Raw genomic sequence first — 21,452 nt, forward strand, 5'->3', positions numbered from 1 at the left:
ATAAAAGCCCACAACTACTTACCGTGAGCAAGTAAAGAACGAAGAAGACTAGACTTCCAAAACAAAACGTCCCACATGTTAAAAGCATCAGATGTGACACTTACACTTGTATATATTTATACATCAAATGAAACACCAGCAACGTTGGCACATTTTATTCTATTTGTATTCCAGTTTACTTTATCCTTTTCATTGCAAATGTACAAATACTCCTCACTGTAAATATTACTATACGTATGTACAATTATTGATGTTGCTGATAAATCACCTGCATATATTATATGTCCTCCTTGTTCTATTTTTAAAAAATATTTTCTTATTCATTGTACCTGTACCCTATTTAATTACTCCAGGAGAATGTGTAAACAGGATTTATACTTTTCTATAATATCAGTCCTGTGTAATGAATTTAGTTTTGTAGTGTGCCCAAAATAAAGGCAAAACGTAGTGTTGTTGAAGTCAAACAGGTTCAGTGTTATCGACAAGAAAACAATGGTTTGAGTTCAGACGTTATTATTAGACTCTTATTATGTCCAAACACATCAATAAAAAGGTGAAGAGACACATAATCAAAATAGTCACATAAGACTAGCAACAACACTATTATTCAGGTATTGCACTTCTATAACACTCAGTTCATTGATTACTTATTTGGAAAAAGAACAAAATCTTACCATAAAAGAATAAACCTATGAATTATCACCTGCACAGTTGCATGAAAACAACTTCAGGTTTGTTTGTTTTTTTCTTAAACTCTGTAGTAATTCTGTTGTGTCATTTGGAAAATTATACTGAAAATATGAAATGTTGTCCAACTCAGACCTCAGTTATAGATTTTTTTTTCTTTTTTAATTATTATTATTTTTTTATACTGTTAATGAAACCATTCATTCACTCATTCATTCATTGTCCGTAGATGGTTAGAGCATATCCCTGTTGATGTCTGGAGCTTCTTCCAGCGGGCATTTGGAAAAAAAGATGTTTTTACCCAATTCCGGTAAGGAGAGGCTTTAACTAAAACTAAAAATCATCATCACTGCATACAGCTGTCTTCGCACACAGGAAAATGCTTTAATTATTTAACATTCACATTTTTTTCCGTGCTCATTTTTTTCAATCAGAGGCGCTAGCTGTAAATGAAGTACACAAAAATATCTCGGCTTCCAGAATAATACCAGGGTGGTGGTAGGGAAGTACTATTTCCACAAAAACACACACAGACACAAAAATAAAAGTAGTTGTGCTGAGCCTGTCAGACATCTGACAATTAAATCCTAAATAACATTCACTTTATTGCTTCAGAGTTGATTTAGACGTGGACAAATACAGCACATCTAACTACAATTAGCTGTAGAAGCCATTCGTTGACATGCAGTTCACAGGCTGTACTCATGATTCATTTGACACCTTCTACATTTCTTCATCTTGACACAAATTCACACTGTTTATTTCAGTGGAAGGACGCTGCAATGAAGCTATAAGTCTGTCCAATCATAACCTGAAGATACCCTGACATTGCAATTTGACTGTAACTATAAAAAAATAGTATTTCTTTGATATATATATTTCAATTGCTGCTGAAGCAAGGGTTATTATACTGCATATGCTGATATAATAACATGGTTTCACACGGATAAAAGCTCAGAAAGATAAAAAGGTAAAAAGAGAGCATGTGATGTTTGAAATTGGCATAAATACTGCAGTACTTTAGTTTGAAACCATTTCTGACTGCTATTAAGTATTTTATTGAAGTGAGTAAGAATCTAAAGCATTACTGTTGAGCTGTGGCAGAGGAAAAGGAAATGTAGAGTAACGGTCATTTGTGTCGCAACAACATAGCTATAGCAGTTAAGAATTTTATGTTCTACATCCTTTGAACGTCCGAATGTCAATCCACAGCACATTTATTCAACTTGAGTTCAGCCAGCGATCATGAAGGAATTCCTGTTGCTTTGAGGAGGCACGCTCTGTTATGAAGAGCCATGCCAGATGAGGGCTTTATTAAATAAAGTAAAATAAACAGAGGGAGTCGTTGCAACACATTTTGCCAAAGCTACAACCCACAAGAATCCCGCAGGAAAAGAATACTTAAAAAAAACAACAACCTCCAACCCATTCTGAGATGGTAGACTAAACAAAGTACCACTCAGTAAACCGCTGTGTTCACATGAGTGCATCACACTAAACTGTATCTCATGACAAATTGCTCTCGCAGTTGAATTACCAATCATGAATAAAACAGGTGCCAGAGACAGAAATAAGAAACACTGTAGGAGATTCATGAATAAAACAGTTGCTAAAGCAACTGGAAATACACAAAACTTTAGCCTCTAGTTCAGAGTTACAGGTCAGCAGTCTGTACAGCATACACGAGAGCTGTTTTATAAATAATTAAAGGTTCATAAGTGGTCTGAGTGTCCCTCTTTTCTGAGCAGCTATGAGTAACAAAAGGAAACCTGCCATTTATTTCTTGAAACTTGAGCAAAATGAACCGAATATACGGTAATACAATAAAATATAATGAAAAAACAAGTGTGACGGGGCCACTGACACCATGCACCGCTGTCTGCTTTCCAATGGTAGATGGGTAACAACCCAAATAATCCATACATGGAAAGACACCAAAACAAACTTGGTACAAAAGCCTTTCTTGGTAATGACAGCTTCAAGTATGGAGAAACTAGTCACATGCATCGCTCAGGAGTGATTTTGGCCCATTCTTCCACACAAACAGTCTAAAGTTTAAATCTTGAAGGTTGGAAGTCTGATTTTTAGTTCTTTCCATAGATTTTCAATTGGATTCAAGTCAGGTGATTGGCTTGGCCATTCTGGCAGCTTTGTTTCCTTTCTTTGAAGTTCTGTGTTTGGGATCGTTGTCTTTCTGAAACGTCCACCCTGGTTTCATCTTCATCATTCTGGTGGATGGCAGCAGATGTTTCTCAAGAATGTCTCGGTATATTTTTCCATTCATCCTCCCCATATTAAGTTTGCCAGTACCATATGCAGAAAAACAGCCCACATCATTATGTTCCCACCTCCAAACTTTACTGTCGGTATGGTGTTTTTGGGGTGATATGCAGTGCATTTTGTCCTCCAAACATGGTGTGTGTTATGGCATCCGAAGAGTTCAATTTTGCTCTCATCTGACAGGCTTGTCCAAATGTTGCGCAGCAAACTGCTTTTTCTTCAGAAATGGAGTCCTGCGTGGTGAGCCTGCATACAGGCCATGGCCATTGAGTGCATTGCTTATTGTTTTCTTTGAAACATTTGTACCTGGTAATCCCAGTCTTCAGTCTTTCTGAAGCTCTCCACAAGTGGTCCTTGGCTCTTGGACAACTCTTCTTCTTTTCACTCCTCTGTCAGAAATCTTGCTAGGAGCACCCGGATGTTCTTTCCACTTCTGGATTATGGCCCCAGCAGTGTTCACTGGAACGTTCAGAAGTTTAGAAATCCTTCTGTGACCAGTGTCATCAGAATGTTTTGCAACAATAAGGTTGCGAAGGTCTTGAGGGCGTTCTTTTCTTTTACCCAACACGAGATGTCCCTTGTGTGACACCTTGGTAATGACACACCTTTCTATAGGCTATCAGTTTGGACTGAACCAGCTGATATTCTTTTGCACTGACAAGGGGCAGGACAATTTTCTGATCACTGATAGATTTCAGCTGGTGTCTTGGCTTTCCATGCCTTTTTCCACCTCCCTTTAAGCGTGTGTTCAATACTTTTTCCCTCTGTTATTTCACAGTTTTACACATAACTTAATTTCTGAACTTAATTGTTTTGGTGTCTTTTTATGTATGGATTACTTGGGTTGTTACCAACACCTAGTGAAAATGTCATGTCAATATCTTATCTTATCTTTCACAAAAGTCACTTAAGTCGACAATACAAATAAATAATAAATAAATAAATTAAAAAAAATGCTCCACAACTACATTCCATACAGTTTTGTGTGGAGTACACTGTGATGACTTCAACGGGCTTTAAGATTGCAGAAAGGTGTCTGATTAGTCTGTGGTTACTTACTTCTGGAACGTTTTTGGCTCTTTTTGATCAAGCAGCAACCCGCTGCTCACATCTGTGCAACAGATGAGCATAATATATGACAGGACACAATGGTTAATATGGGCAGACAAATCTTTAAATTAAGAAGGCTGGGGGGGGGGGCATAAACCTTGACTCCATCTAGTCTTTTCATGTTCAAGGTAAATGCAAGGGGGAAAAAAAGATGTTTATTTTGTGCGTGTGCTTTCAAAGAACACATTTTATCAGATGTTTCCAGTAAGAAATGTTCCATGTGAGCTTTTAATTATCATTGGAAAGATATGAAAAAATGATGTGAACGTCAGATTGCCAAAAAGGCCTAAAGGGGCCGTTGCACATGAACTGATTGAGCCCAGTTTTTGTCATGTAGAAGCATTTATAGACTGAGCTATGTGCTGTGAACACAACAATTACAGTGCTAGACAATCATGTGTTTTATTAGTAGGCACTGACTGAGAGCAGACATGATATTGTCCCTTCAGGAAAAAAATAATCAAATAGTCACTAACAACCCATCCAACGGAGTACGGATATTGACATAAGAACACGTAAAACAACAACTACATAATTATATTTCCTCAAGCCTCTGGGCTCACTTTGAGTTAGGGATCATTTTGTGCATTTCTCTGTAGATAATTGCATTATGTTGCTATAATCATAAGTGGGATATGAAAGACAACCAAGCAACAGATTACATGATGCAGTGTTCTTGCTAGTGACTGGTAAGTACAGCCACTGGCTGTAACCATGACAATAACAATAGCCTACGCAAACTTACACAAATAGATCCTCCTCTGTTCGGAAGATACAGATTGCCCTGCAGAAGCAACGATTCACCGAGGCCAGCCAGCCACGTTCTCTCGATATCATGTTGTTTATTATGCATTATACAAGACATACTGTCACGCAAAGATGAAAACGGTCCAAATAATTATGCCGTTTGCAATTATTTTAAATCATCCTAAATTAGGAAAGATGTAGTCTGGATGACACGATATTATTGTTGATGTTGTACCCGGTAACCAAGTTACAAAAAGGAAGAAAAAAAAAAATAAGAAAACAAACATGGTCGTAACTGAAACCACAAAAACAACATTGAATTACACTTTTGACTTCTTTGGCTGATTACTTTGATTAGTTACAGGAAGTTGGAAGTTATTCCACTTTGACACGAGCAATAAAACAAGAAAATGAGGAAGCTGTCAATAACGTGTAGAACCTACTCACCACCTTGTCTACTACCTACTTATATATATCTTATCTTATCTTATCTTATCTTATCTTATCTTATCTTATCTTATCTTATCTTATCTTATCTTATCTTATCTTATCTTATCTTATCTTATCTTATCTTGCACAGTGCACAGAGGTCTGGTCAACATGAAGACACCTTAGTGGACATTGGTTGTGTCGGTGCTGTAACCTCATGTCAGTATTGTATAGTTTTGTAATTGTGCGAGTTTTTACTGTTGACAAGTTTTCCAAAGTCTAATATGATTCTTTATTCAAAGATTCAAATTAAAGGTCAGAGGTCAGCCTTACACATTCATTTCATGGCAGCAGAGTGGACCAGAGCCCCAGTGATCACTCTAGCCTCAAATGCTGCAAGATCGACATCTAGTGGTTTGGTGGGAACAGTACACAGGGAAAACTGCAACTAGCACTTCATGGAAAACTAACCCTAATTTGAATATAAAACAAAGTAAAATCTCTCAGTTTGCAATTCTCTCTTTAGCTCTGTAGCGAGAGATGAACTATATGTGTGTCACTGTGGAACTTGTAGAACAGACACTGATACAATAATATACAATGAAAAATTTGATTAGAAATAGAAATGGATAGTTTGAGTAGCAACTAATTAATATATTAAAGTGGACAAATGATAGATTTCTGTGGTAGAAGTGCGAGCTGATTGCTTTGCCTTAATTTCAATTTGAGGCGCAACAGCTCAGTGTGATAAAGAGCTTTAATTTTCCTGTACAGTGTAGTCCCTGGTAAACACTTTGTAATACAAGTTATATATTTAATAAACAAGAGCTCCCGCTACTAATGTTCATTTGTTGCTATTGTATGTATTCTAATATATTTCACCAAAAAAACATCACCTCCATTTTAAAATACAGCTTGGATGAAAGAGATTTTCCACTCTCACATAATGTCAGTGGTTTCAGGAGCAGATGGGTCTGGACCAGAGCGGTACTAACGCAACAGATGACAGACGGTGGTCTCTGGAACCATCCTCTCGCATATGACAGCCTGCCTTTCTGGTCTGATCTGGTCAGTCCTCTGCCATGCACGAGCACAGGTTACCAACTATTTCTGCCCATGTGAGTATTCATTGCTGATGCCACATAGAAATGGTCAGGTGCAATTTAACTTGCAAGTTATAATCATGACTGTCAGCATACTGCCAAGATCCACGTCACACACATAACTACTTTTATAAGGGACGAGATGTAAGGTTATTAACAAGCACAGTGGGAATAGTCCTATCTTCCAACCTCGACAGGTTTTAAACAGAAGGGGTAATGCAGTTAATATGAACAGTAAAAAAAAGGTGCTGTAAATAAGACACACTTCATTCATAAATATGTTGGATTTCAAAATATTGCAAATTTCTTGCATAATTTAGATACTTTGTCAGATCGTTTTAAATGAAAGGGTTTTAATGACCATGAGCATGTTCAGGCATGCAATTTAAGTAGGTACATTTATGTAATTTTTTATTGTTTCATATCAGGCTAGAGTGCAAAAATTATGTACCACAACTATATAAAACATTGTGTGCACTTGCTTCAAATATTCCCAACTAAACAATGCAAAAACACATTGATAAAAATAAACCATATAAAGTTGTTAATCGGTTGCTTTTGTTCCACACACACACACACACACACACACACACACACACACACACACACACACACACACACACACACACACACACACAAATATTTCAGACGTGCTCAACCATTGGTCATAAGGCAATATAAAGCGTTGGATCAAATGAATGAAGTAGAAGGACATTCGGGACAAAAAGAAAAACAAATAAAAATAAGTATATAAATATACGCTTTAAACCGTATATTATATAATTTAACATTATTATATGTTACAATTTAACAATTTAATGTGTTCTTTAAATTCACATGTAAAGCCTCCACACCGCCTGAAACCCTCTCCGATTGACTCCTCTTCCGGACCAATCGCGCGCACGCTTCCGCGTTTGCCGCAGCCAATCGCACGCGCGGGATCCGTACACATAAATTTACGGCACAAGCACGCTAGGTCGATCCGACTGACTGAGGCTCCAGAGAAATTTGACAGCTTCACAGGTGAGGCAACCGTGCAGAGGCTGTTTCACTTTAGCTTTCAGTTTTTTTTCTCCCTGAACTCTATTCACTGTGAGCCTGGGGTTGCCACAGTCAAAAAGCAACCATTCGAAGTCTAATCATTCCGGCAGCATGAGCAAAAAGAAAAAGGACTGGAAGACTGAGAAAGGTAAGGCTTGTTTTTTGGAGAGGGGGGGTGGGTGAGATGAGGCTATCATCATCTCCATAGCAGACAGCGTGAATACTAAACCACGCCAGGGGATTGACACACACTCTTTCCCGTGTCCTCCGTGTCGCCGCGATGCTACTTGTCATCTATTCCGTGATGCCACACGGTGCCTGTGCAGATGTTTTGTAGTGATGTTGGCGCCTCTGTTTGGCTGCCGTGGTGTGTGTGTGTGTGTGTGTGTGTGTTTGACATTCGCAACAACAACACTATTCCCAGCTATGTGCACCTCGCTTCCTCATTAGCGTGCGCCTGCCACGCTGCCGTCCCCCCCCCCCCCTCGTCCTTATTTACCTGTCGGAGTGGCCCTGAACACATCCCCTCGTCGTCCACCTGTATGCTGCGCCAGCAGTAGCTCACTGAGAGCTCACTCTCTCTGCAACTACATGTCCATGTAGCCACACAGCGGCAGCCGGCCAGAGGAAGGAAGGAAGGAAGGAAGGAAGGGTGGAAGGAGCCTCTAATGGAATTATTAGGAAATTAAAAAGGCAGGAAGTGTTAATCTGCTGTTTTTAAATGCGGTGAAACTTGTCAGAGTGCTTTTTTTTTTTTGCTCTGTTCAGGATAGACCTGTTACCTAAAGAATACAGGTGTGGTCTTAAAAAAAAAAGGAAAGAAAGGCAGTTTTTTAATTAATGTGCTTTTTCTTCACGGCATAGTAGGCATAGCACATGTTGTCAGTCACATGTAACCTACATGACAGGTGAATAGTGTTTGTGGCAATACAACGTAAAGCAGGAAAATGTGTCCACCTGGCATTTATGTGAATATTACTTACACATGCACCATCCACCTAGACTAGACCAGGCACCCCACCCCACAGCAGTGACACTCCCTGATGGCAGCGGCTACCCACAGCCGGATGCAGCCTGACGCAGACACACAAAAAACGGGTTAGGTTAGGAAGAACTCCAAAAAAACAAACAAAAAAAGAAAAACATGCACAAGGTGTTGACTTGGCCTCCAGATTCGCTAGATCCCAAACATGATCAAGCTTCTGTCCACAGAGCCCCCTCCCCTCAACCCATAGGACCCAAAGACCCCCCCCACTAACAACATCCTGTTACCAGACACCACAGGACGCCCTCAGAAGACCCATGTCCATTCTCTGATGAGCCAGAAAACATTTTGACGGAGGCACAAAGGAGACCTGCACAGTATTAAGAAGGTGGTCATAATGTTATGCCTGATCAGTTTAAGTCACTGAGCGTGCATGGGCCTTGAAACTGCTGGAAACTGAACGGAATCGGGCCAACCTTTTGACCTGTGATCTTATCTGCTGTTGTCTGGTGGATACAGTACTTTCCGTCACTCTCGCTTTCAGACACATTTAGGGTTATGACACGTCTTACGAAACCTGTTGACTAATTTTACAGAGAACTGCACAGCGGTGTTTTTTTTTTTTTTTTATATAATCATCATTTTTTTTAAAAAAAAAAATCCTCTTAGCAAATGTAGTAATTTATCAGAGCCAGCCATCTCTAGTGCGAGCGGGTAATAGCGCAGAATGAACATCAAAGTTTAATCACATTTGATATACTGTATATCCCTCCAGCTCAAACTGCTTTAGGAGATCAAGGTAAGTCAAAACGTGAAGGAAATTCAGAAATCTGAGGAATTTAGCATCATTTTTTTTTTTTTTTTTAAATAGTGGAAATAGAGGCCCAGGGCCAGTCCGTAGGCTGGGCAAAGTTATAATATGAAATAACACCAAAAAATGAGCCATGTTGACACCTTGGGTTTCTTTGGAAAAAATGTGGCTTGGTTTTTTAAATACTTGCAGACTTTTACTGGGATGGAGGCTATTATGAAGTTGGAGAACTTTGCGAAGCAATATCCCCCATGAGAAAACACAAAACAGGGTTATTAATACTTAAAGAGACGATACAAACCGAGATGTTGTGTGACCGGCGGTCGCATCCCCTTAGCTTCTGGATATCCCCGGAACTTGGTTCAGGCGTGTGTGCGGAACATTTCCGCTCAGGGCTCATCAAGCGCAGGCAAACCGTAGGGGTCCTCATGGTGCTTCCATGCAATATCGAAATCATGTCAGTCAGCCAGTCTGAAGCCAGAATCTCCAACTAAAGAGCAAAAGTCGGGCGGAGTAACGAAGCGCTTCGGTGTAGTCCAGAGAGCTTTGCCGTGTTCAGCCTCAGAACTGCCTTTTTTTTAATGCATCCATGCGGAATAATAGCAGCTCTGGGAATAACAGAAGTGTGCAAGATGGAGAAAAAATACATAAGGGATACAACTGATATCACACACTGCGGTAATAATGTAAGCTTGAACTATTGTTGGAAGATGAGGAAGTTTTGTATTGTGCTGCTAACTAAAATATAGTCACACTTGCCGCTTTAATTTGTAGAAGCGGAAAGGCTCATAATTTATAGTCCCCTTTTCATAAATAGCACAATGATCCCTATACTGTCTCATTGTGTTATATCACGTCCAGCTTACGTAAACTCTTTTTTTAAAGGGGGGAGGCCTTTGTCTTTAAGTCCACGCTGCTGTGTGTGTGCACAGAGGTGACGATTTCGCCGTGAAGCAGCACAGAATTGGGACGAAGCTTCTTTTGCAGAAATGTCTGAAGAAACGAACAAACAAACAAAAAGTTGCAACTCTTTGGCAAACAGGTGCTGAACAAAGAGTGACATAACAACACATAGGATGCGTTGGAATGACTTTTAAAAGCAAACTTATTCATTACAAAGGGTTCCGTTGCATCATCTTCTACCCGTCTGGCCACCTGCAACAAGTGCTTTTTTTGTCTCCATATCTTCTGGCTCAGAGCTGCTGAGTGAAAGGAGAACACTGATATTCAATCGGAGGACTCAACACTCCTACTCTTCTTATTCCTACCAGCTCAAGGGGCTTTCGGCTCCTTCGTCGCTAATCTTACACTTTGACCCTGCGAGCCAAAAGGGGATTTTATTGCATGCAGCAGGATCTCATTATTCAGGCCCACATTATTAAGGACCACGTTTTCATAAAGTAAAATTAGAAAGCTTGGAGCAGGCGCCACGAGGAGCAGAACGCGACTGATGATGATGATGGTGGTGGTGGTGGTGGCGGTGCTACCAGCTAAGTGGTACGGGAGGAGGAGTAGTAATACACCGCACCTCAATCAGGATAAGAACTGCAACTATTACTGAAATGACTGGTGGTCAGTTAAAGTAAAGGCGGGTGCTCTGGGGGACAGTTTGACTTGACATCGAGAGAAGAAAAGAAATTGATAATTCAGTTAATGGAGCTTTAAATTAAGCATTTACTGCTTTAACCAGTAATGAATATTACACTTATTATTACCCGTCGGTGCCAGTTCCATTTTTAATATTTATTTAATTCCCTCTTCCTCACAGCAGTTATTCCTCAATAGAACTGGCCTTATTTATTCAAAGATCTATGGTCCCTTTCCTTTGCAGAGAGACTTCTCCGTCTAGACCGAGAGGACAGACGCAAGGAGTATCGCCGTCAAGATTTCGTACCCCTGGACAAGATTCCGACCTGGAGAGAGGAAAGCGGATGTAAGGGACACTTACTGCTCATTGTTTGAGATGCAGGATCTGTTTCACCTCGGGTGTGGGCGGAAAATGTTCATATTGTGCTGGTTCTTACACAAGCCAGCCACAAGGAAGAAGTGTTATGTATCAGAAAAGCTGAATCAGCTTAAAACTGATTTCAGAGAAGTCTTAAGAGTTTATTCCCACAGTTGCACTGGAAATAAAGCAGCAAGCACACGGATGAAGGGAGGTGGATACTGACAAGGCGTCATTATCCACCATCTTAAAATGTCAAGTGTAAATTATAGAATACTGCACAGCTTATTAGAGCAACATTCAAATTTGTTTAACTTAAAATTAATAGTTCTTTTTTTTTCAGATTTTCAGACATCTCCACAATTTACTAGTTATTTTAGCTCCCTTGACTTGAATAAATGAGGTAAATGAATGGATTATTAAACAACTGTTGTGTTAGTGAAGCTCCCATCGTGTATTGTTTGAGAGTTAAAGCACTTGAGACTTTGGAAAAGTTGGATAATAGTGCAAACTGTTTTAAACTGTGGCAAAAGTTAATATTTAATTTACGTTCTGCCCCTTTGTTCTTAAAAGTCTCTGGAAGCGGGTTAATATTTTGCCTATATCTCATTTTCAAGTAGTTGTTTAAGTTAAATGAAGACTTATTAGTTTCAGTTTGAAAAGTTCTAATAAACTTTACAAAGCGGGCCTGTACGGGCTGTAAGGACGGTACGTGGAACTAGATGTTTAGGTTCAAAGAACTACCAAAGCGATTCGGTAAACAAGACAAAGCTCAACAGAGAATTTAAAGTTCAACCATCAAGCTATGGAGCTCAATTATGTAAACTTATAAATCTAAATGAGCCAAACTTGGACAGTTGAAATTAAATATTTCACGCATATTTAACAGCTCTATGTTGAAGCTAAAGTAAGAGTCTATATCAGCCTATATCAACATGTTGTTTTTTTAAAAAAATAAATAAATAAATGATGCACAGGATTTTAATAGATAAGTCTGCATTCTGGACTCTAAATATTGTTCTTGCTCATAGAAAATAATTCTAAAAAATAATTTTTATGCTATGCTAATCATATGCAGTATATATATTGCATGGCACTTTGCTAATAAATAAACCAAAATGGAAATGGTTAACTTTGAACTGCAGAATTATAAGAAATAGAATTAAATTTATTTATTTTTTGTCCCCAAAGCCATTATTTCTCGCTAATTTATTAGAGAACGTAACCCAGCACTTGTACGTCCACAGCTGAAATAAAGTCAGTAAAGGTTGTTTGTAGGGGAGCATGTCACAACAAAGCTTACTATGGCTTTAAAAATCAAAAAAACAAAAATAGTTTTTACATTTTGGCAAGGAAGGACACACACACAAAAGTGCACACTGGTAATTGTCATGTGGATGCTGGGGTTACATGGTGTGCACTTCAGCTATTAGGTCACACTGACTTTTTCCAAAAAACTCTCTGTTCCGTTACTTGTCCATAGTAACCAATTTAAAATGTCAGTCATGAACTAATTGAGACAGTAAGTTGAGGACGGGTACTTCATAATATTCTCTCATTGATTTGTGGTTTATGCTCTAATAGCACTTTTTTCTTGGAAAAAATTTATTCGTTTGAAATAACAAATAAGTTCAACTGCATTACTTTGGAGTTAAGTTTTTCTTGTATTTCTGCAACCAAGTGCAACCAAGTGATATTTTACTATAACTATGACAGATACTACTAAGTATATGTCCTTTGATTGCATATTATCTTCATGTGAGTTACACAGATATATAGTATTGTACAGGACATAGGGATCTTATAACCGAGTATTTTCAGTATTGAATCATATAGCATTTTCCAAAATTGTGTTATTTTATCACCAAAACAAACAGGGAGTGATCCGCGTCCATTACTCATGTGTGCCTTCCATGATGGACTCTTATTCATGCTTTTTAAATAACACTTTTCAATAAAACTTCCATAGACTTTACTGATCCACAGAAACTGCTTGGTCACAGTAGTAGTAATAAAAACATTCTTGAAAAGCACAAGTAAGAAAGAGAAAAATAAGTGTAACATAGTAAAAAAGTAAATAAATAAAATATTAATAATAAAATAGTATAATACAAAAACATGTAGATTTGTATATGTACAAATCCACATGAAATAGAAGTACGGTATATACATAAATAATGAGGTGTATTAGGCAGTGATTTCTCACATGAGGAAGATGACGTTGATATTACTAATGAAAAAAATGACTAAAAGACTAATGCTGCGACCAATTTAAAATGTGTCTTAATGCTCCATGTTAATTCATGCATATAAAAGAATGAAGAAATCGGCAAAGCAAGAAGCTCACGAGAGGTAAAACCAACCCAGGGTACGGTTTCTGCTCAGTGAGGGGAGGCAGAAGGACGACACGTAGAGGAGAAGTGGGCGACACATGTGTCGTGGTATTTTCATTCATTAATTTAATTTAGGCGTTGAACTAAGTCGTGGCAGTTTGTAAGATTCTTAGCTGACGTGTTTTCTTCAAAGGGGACCGTAGCTTGTATTTATAAATTATTTACTAGTTCATAAAAATTCCCTCTACCACAATTAAATGTGTCGTTTTGTAATTTTAATACAAATAAAATAATACAACCACCTATATACAGTATATACTTGACTATATAATACTCAGTTTCCATGTAAAATCATCTCTTATCGTCATCCTCATCTTTGTCACATTTAACCAAGTATTCAGATGATCAAGTATGTTCGAGTCCATTTATGTATTTTCATGTTCTTTGTTGAATTATTGCAACAAGTCTTGTATTTTTATTTTTTTATTTTTCAGCCAATGACGAGGAGGAGGGGAAGGCGCTGACAGGCGGAGGAGGGCCGAGCGATAAAGTGTCTCTCTACAAAGGAGATATCACCGTCTTGGAGGTGGACGCCATAGTCAATGCTGGTAGGCGCTGTGACCTCTGGGGAATATTGAGGCTGTTAAGCAGCTCTGCTGTTAAATTGTCCTTGGCTGCCCTCTCCTGTTGAGACTCAGGAACTGCTGCGTCTCGGGGCGTTGCACTGGTGATGGGTATGACTTTAGAGAAATGTCAAACCGGACATCCGCTCTCGTCGATTTCACTTCAAACCAGCTGAAATACAATAATATGTAGATTCCACTTCGTCCTCGCTCAAGGTCCGTCACATTTTTTTTTTTTTTTTTTCATCCTTTTTGTCACTGAGGTGTGTGCTTCAGTGATTACCTAATGCTGCTTTTGGGAAAACTTGGTAAAGACCTGTAATAGTGAGTAAAAAAGCGAAGAAGTGGAGAAGGATGGTAGGAATGCTTTTTTTTTTTTTTCATGGTTGCACCACAGTTATGTAATTTTCTGCAGTCTGCTCGCAACCTACACACACACACACACACTGACAAGAACTGCTAAAGGATTACTTTACCTGTTGAGGTCTGCTTCTCAGCTACAGAGTTGATGTACATTATTACATCCTACACTGCAGCTGTTTCAGAGCCTTCCCCTTCTTAGGCGGTATCCGCAAAGGCATACACAAACGCATTACAGTCTACTAAGCAATGTGCACCTTGTGTGAAATGAATGCGCTGTAATTTATGCGGGATTAATAGATGTGAAAGCCAGGCTGCTGTCTCCGCTGGATAAGGCTAATGAATTTAATGTTTTATGTAAATACAGCACCCGTTCCGAGCACGGACCGACGCGGCGTTCGTGAATCATCAGCATCATGTAAAAGACAATGATGATACAGTCACCTGACACGCGCCTAAATGTCACGGCATTTGTCTCGTTTTTATCGAACACTTTGACCTTTCCGAATGCGGCACTTAGCCGTGGTTACACAAGTCGCGAGTTGTTGTCGTCGGAGTTTGTGATGAATGAAAATGTCTGAATTGCATTGTATACTATTTAACTATAAATAACCTTTATTAACAAGGATCGGGCATAACATTACGACCGCTGTCAGGAGAAGTAAATAACATTTACCGTCTAGTGACAATTCAGTGTTCTGCTGGGAAATGTTTGGACCTGGCTTTCGTGTGGATGTTACTTGGACATGTACCGCCCACGTAAACCAGATCAGAGCAGGTACCCCCACCCCATGGCGTACTTTTTAGGAATACGGTTTAGGAACAACTCAAAAAACATGAATAACAGCACAAGGTGTTGATCAGTTTTGGATCTTGGGAGGTTGGAGGCCAGGTCAAGCATCTGTGGGATGCACTGGAGCAAGCCTGATCCACAGAGGCCCCTCCCCTTAACCCGTAGGACCCAAAGGCCCCCCTCTATGAATAGGCCCATGTCTATTCTCTCAGGAGTCAGAACTGTTTTGGAGACAAAAAGACACAATGTGAGGAAGGTGGTCATAATGTTACGCCTGATCGGTGTAGATAAAGAGTACACTAAGATACTTATTTAATTTTTTAGTAAAATACACTGCGTGTGTTCTTGACATACTGGAAGCATGAAAAAGCGTATAAATTGCTCTTCCCACAGTCTTATTTAAAACCCACGTCCTGTACGTACCTCACAGATTTTTACTTTTAACCCAGTGGGTGAAGCGAGCTCTGGTTTCGTGTTGCACAGGCGGGCTGTTACTGCGTCCGTTAATGCTTCCAGACGTCCAGGCTCTGATTGAGCTGCACGTCGGCCGGGGGGCAATTCGTTCTGTTTAGCGGGCTGTCAGAGGGTCTGAAAGGTTGAAGGAACTGCTGAACCCTTTTTTTAAATAATTTTTACAAGGTGTCAGCATTCGGCACCACGCCGCACTGTTCGCACTGCTGAGCCGGTTGTAGCACGGATAAACGGCGGATATTGTGAATGTAAATTTGATTATAAAAGAAATAATCAGTGCTTTTGTCGTTGGTAACAAATAATGTTAAAGTATATTATGCTATATAAATATGCTAGGGTCCATATTTCAGTTAGTAGCACAGTCCTGCGTACGCATTGCAGGTGTTGGGCAGCACTGATTGGATCTTTGGACGACTTGTTCAACTTCTTGCCTTTCATCCGTTCGTTGCTTCCAATCTCTTTCCTGCGGCACTTCCATTTCATCCCGCTGTTTTTCCATTTACACGTGGCGCTGGCAGACTGCTGCGTATGAATTGTGGGACTTTTTGAGCACTGTGAGAAAGTATTAGTCCAAATCTTGATAAGCTGTCAGAATGTCTTTTTTTTTTTTTTCCCCTCTCACATTAGTCAGACGTGGAGTGCTGAGGTATTAATTGTGTAAATTGTAGGTAGAGGAAGGCTGGTGGAAAGGAATACATTTTCCATTCTTTACTCACGGTTTCTTTTGTGTGTGTGTGTGTGTGTGTGTGTTAAACTCAAATATGAAGTGAATTATAACTGTAGAAATGACTTGACTGTGTAATTCTAGCCCAGACAACCAGCTGGCAGGTCTAGGTCAGTTTGGTCCTGTGCGTCACATCGAATATAAATACATTATTTATTGCGTAATATGACACAGCTCATTCTTTCTTATGACACGGCTTAACTGTTACTTTAATTAGATTCTTTAATGGCGGTAGTTCACTGAAATGTGTTGAGAAATAGACTAGCTTTTACAAGCTCTTTTCAAAAATTAGACATCACATTTTGGATCAGTTTTATGTATCAAAGACAAAAAAAAAAAAGTGTCACAAAGCTTTGGCGTGACAGCAGCAGCAGTCTGTGCCGTAAAGGAGAAATTGTCCAGCTTGCCGCTGCTGTTATAGTTTCTGCCTATGGCTTTAAGAGGGCACCTAGTTGCTTTATATCCTCCATTAAAATTTAATTACTAGGCTCATTGAGTTTTTAATTCTTCTTTAATTCTGTTTGGCTGGAGGTTGCACAGGAGGTGATCAAATTGTCACCTGTGGTGGGAGCTCGGAGAGGGAGCAGGACAGGAGGGGCTTTGGTGGGAGTGGGTGGAGTGCAGAGGGCGAGGCGCCGAATATCGGCCTACGGGTCCCACCTCGGCCGACTTTGGGGAATGAGCCTGTACCGGTTTGCATCCACGCTGCATCAAATGTTAATAAACTCATACAATTATTGTGTAGTGCAGGAAAATGATTGGAAGGTATACTGACATAGCTGAAATGAATAGTGCCCCTTCCACTTAAAATGTGGAAATTAAAAGTGACTCAAGTAATTGGCGCTCACTTTTCTCTGTTCACAACACTTTGCTTTCATTTCCTGTGTAATTCTAAATAATAATTAAATTAAATCTGCTGTTTCTCTGCTCAGTTTTAAAATGAACCTGGGTAAATTAGCATAGGGACACATCTGTTAGGCCAGAATGTGTCTTTGTCTGGGTTTATGAAATTGTGTGTTTTATATATTCTTGTGATGTTTTTATTGTGAAATATCAGTAGCACATACGTATGCGTCTACTGCCTACTAGCCTAAACACTGATGGACCACAATGAACCTAAATCATGTGACTTTATTGCGTCAGTTGTGTATGCACTATAGGTATCGCATTTATCAAATGAAATCAATCAATCAATATCACAAATTATAAAAGCGCTTAAATATTGGGCACGTTACAATTTATAGCAGGGGTGGGTATCGGCAATTACTTCACAATACGATACGTATCACTTGAGTCACGATACGATAAATTATTGCGATATTATGATATTGCGATATATTGCATTATTCTACATAGTTCACTGAGTAATTTTAAATGCAGCCTAAAATACACAATGTATATATGTACATCAGAATTCATTGGACAAATTGAGAGAAAAAAAAAGATTTATCCAAATAACCCATTTCCAATTTATTGCACTTGTACACAAAAAGTGGTGGTGGAGGTGCTGAAGTTGTTTGTGATCGACCCAAAACTTTTTCTTTTCTTTTAAAATCGAAATCTTTTTCCCCGTCCCTGTTTTATAGCGCGCCCATTTCAGACAATCGCATCAATCAGATGCTTGGATGTACAGGTTGGGTCATTGCCTCGTTGGAGGATCCATCACCTGTGACTGCCAGGATGCCTTAATGATATTTGGCAATATTTTTATAATATTTTACTATGCTCTGCTCAGATTCCACACTCAAAACTCTGTGGCAGACGAGGCGAAGCAACCCCGTAACGTATCTGAGCATCCCCCGTATTCTTCTTGTGGGGATGGTGCTTTATTCTTCAAAACCCTCCTTTCTTTATCTGTGAACGTGGAGCCGATGCGAGCTCCAGTTTTGTTTCATCCGCCAGAAGGACACATTTTCTAAGAGGCGCGGTTTCTCGTCAACATACATTTTAGCAAAATCTAGTCTGACTTTTTCATGTTTTAAAAAAGTCTTCAGTATATGTGTTTTTTTTTTTTTTAGTAGTTTGAGAACTACGGACCTCAAACGTCTTCTTGAAGATTGTCTCATAGCTTCTTCATGATAGTGCCTGGCATTCATGTTCTTCCTAATCGCCTCGGATACCTTTCTTCTCTTCTCTTTCTTGTTCCCGCTCAACTTCTTTTGTTACTGTTCCCCGTTTTAAAGAGGCTGACTGACTATAAGAATGAAGGCTCCTGCAGTGATGGGGGAAGACAATAGTCTGCAAGAAATATCACTGCAACTGACTTGGAGAAGGTTTTAATCATAACGTCTTTGTGCTACAAACAATATTTCTACAATAAGCAGAAATTCATCCTCCTTCATGTCTTATTTGGTTTATTCAGTATCACATTAGAAGCATACAGGTTACAAGATAAAACAAGTTTTAAATTAGAAACTCGTTTTAGGGAGAATAGGGAGTTGTTTAAATGAGGGTTTAATCGTATCAAAGCATTTGGCCTTGTATGTGTGACACCTCGAATATGGATTTATTTTTTCTTACTCTGCGCACTGACTAAAGCATCTCAGGAGTGCCGGCTCTTTTGTGCCGTGTATTGATTCCCCAAGTACAGAAGCGTTCCTGCCCAGATTTTGAGCATGAGACATTTTCCTTTTCTCGTACAGTCTCTGTGGAATGAAAGCAACGATGCCGCCTGGTTCTCTAATTTTAACAAATGCCTCGCAGTTTCTCTGATTGCTAATTCATCAGCTCTAGTAGACCTTGTCTTTGGCTTGTATCTTCGGATTGGTGTGGGACATTGATGGATGGAAAGAGGAGACTATTGCAGTTAATCAAGGAACGCTTCACAGAAAATTACAGGGTTCACTGGAAGTTGAAAGTTGGTCTTGAATGTAATGCACATATCGTTAATGTCGCTTTTACGCGGCAAACACAAGCCAGTGTCTTCTAACCCCCCTCCACCCGTCTTTGTTCGTGGAGTTCACGCGAGTGTCGCCATCGCTCTCAGATCAGATTGCGAAGATAGCCGCGCAAAGCGAAGGGAACGACTCGCGCTGTGATGACTGTGGTAATTATGCGCCGGGTTTAACTCCTAATCCATTACCTGCCGCAAACCTTTCCCATCATTCCACGTTAGGTCGTTCTTTACAGGAGCCAGTTTAGCCTGCGCCGGGAATCTGGTTATGAACGCGATAAAGAACTTGAAGTGGCTGAGATGAGTTCGAGAAATTGAATTGGTATTCAGTCGTACAGAGGCAGTCGTACTGCAGTCACTACAGGTTTGATGAGAGCAGCGACCCTTGGAGGGCGGAATGCCACGATCCGGCGGAGATTGACTTTTTATAGGTTTTTTTGACACGCAGTCGATTCGAACGGTGTTTGCCGGCAGGGTCGCTTGGCACGAAGGCGGCATTGTTTACCTTCCTGGTCGTTCATGCATAATGTATGGCGCGGAACCCTGCATGTCCTGGTTTGGTCAATGCTGAACGGAAACACAGCATTATTCTGTGGTCAGAGCCAGACGGGTACACGCGGAAATGCGGCTTTTTATATGACGTTTTGTGGGTAATATCTCGTTAAGCTGTTTGTATGATTTTGTTATAAGGTAAAGAAGTTGGATAAAAAAAAAAAAGAGTCCATCCCGGAAGGCACACATCATATAAGCATGTCGTGGTGTTGCTGTGGTAGTGATGTATAGTGTCCGGTTGAGTAGATGGGACTGCCTTATTTATCATGGAATGACTCTCTGAGTGCTTTTGGTGATTTTAGCCCACGAAGCAAACAGCTCTCCAGAATGAAAAGTAGATGTGACATTTTTATTCTCTCGCTGAGCTCTCGTTCTATAGAGGGACTCTAAAACGACAGACTCTACATTGTTGCTCTTCTTAACATTGTGGGGTGCGTTTAAAGACCTGGTTGTAATGTATGACAACACAGTTTCCCCGTTCTAACTTGTGAAATTGAGTCGCTGTCCAAATCCTTGTTTTATTGTTGTCTAAATATGTCTGGGACTCTATATTGCTGCTGTGGAAAAGGAGATTTTAGTGGAATAGGTTGCCTCAAAAATATAAGCCCATACTAAAATCTGGCTGTGGCATGACACACCAAACAATGGTGTCAAATTTACAATTCACTTTTTACTTTTCCGTCTCCCTCAGTGAGTGATAAAGCCTATGGCATCTGGTTTTGCTTCCTGCTGTTTAAGGATCTTGTCAGCGTAGACTCTTCATTAGATTTTCTGTCAGGCCATGGATGTGCTGCACAACGCGTTCAGCCCCTGGAGAGTCTGGCTTGATGGGCCTATCCGTCTCTCTGCAGATTCACACCCTGTGCTATAACCTCCCTGAGTGATGCAGCCATGCTCCCAGCAATATGACTGCAATACAGGGCCTCTCACTCTCTTCTTCGCTTTCTTTGTTCTTTCTTTCACTCTGCTGCCAGTTGCTCACACATGCACACACAGAGCTGGAGTTTTCCCATAACTTAGGAAAACTTTATTTTGAATTACATTAAACTCCACAGCAACTAACAGAACCATGGACTGTGTAAAAAAAAAAAAAAAAAGTGGTAGTGGTTTGTGGAGTACTGTTTTGAAGCCTTGAGTCAGAGGTGACCATATTTGTCACTTTAAGAGAAGTTTCTGAATGGAAGAATTTTTGGAGATTTTATATAGAGCCCTACTGATACGGATTTTTTGGGTCGAGGATGATATCAGGACATTAAAAAATTCTGATAACCGATATATATTGGCCGTTTAAATTTATTTTTTTTCCAATTTAAAAAATAAAAGATAAAATACCTGTTTTTAATGGCTTAAATACAGTTCCAAACACTTGTTACAAAGATATAAGTTGAAGGGACAGCCTTTTACTATTTTTATTTTACAAATACTTTTACTATCAGAACTATTCAATGAATTACTATGGGTCGTACGGACGGTATATTTCGACATGCATTCGTTGAAATGCTGTTCATGTGATATATGTGTTATATGAGAATTACAAGCCCATGCCGCACTAACAGTGGCTAAAA

The 21,452-nt window shown here is 39.6% G+C and overlaps 1 protein-coding gene across 3 annotated transcripts in view; it reads left to right on the forward strand.

Moving 5' to 3' along the window:
- Positions 1-7,342: 7,342 nt before the first annotated feature.
- macrod2 (mono-ADP ribosylhydrolase 2) overlaps positions 7,343-21,452 on the forward strand; it is a 396,798-nt gene continuing 382,688 nt past the window's right edge. For all 3 annotated transcript variants that reach the window (XM_047602588.1, XM_047602589.1, XM_047602587.1), the window contains exons 1-3: positions 7,343-7,545; positions 11,025-11,126; positions 13,966-14,079. In XM_047602588.1, coding sequence (XP_047458544.1) covers positions 7,509-7,545; positions 11,025-11,126; positions 13,966-14,079 — 253 coding nt within the window. In that variant the 5' untranslated portion in view covers positions 7,343-7,508. The remainder of the gene's footprint in view (positions 7,546-11,024; positions 11,127-13,965; positions 14,080-21,452) is intronic.

Source organism: Mugil cephalus, chromosome 13 (genome assembly GCF_022458985.1).
Source record: "Mugil cephalus isolate CIBA_MC_2020 chromosome 13, CIBA_Mcephalus_1.1, whole genome shotgun sequence".
In the NCBI taxonomy this organism is placed as follows: domain Eukaryota; kingdom Metazoa; phylum Chordata; class Actinopteri; order Mugiliformes; family Mugilidae; genus Mugil; species Mugil cephalus.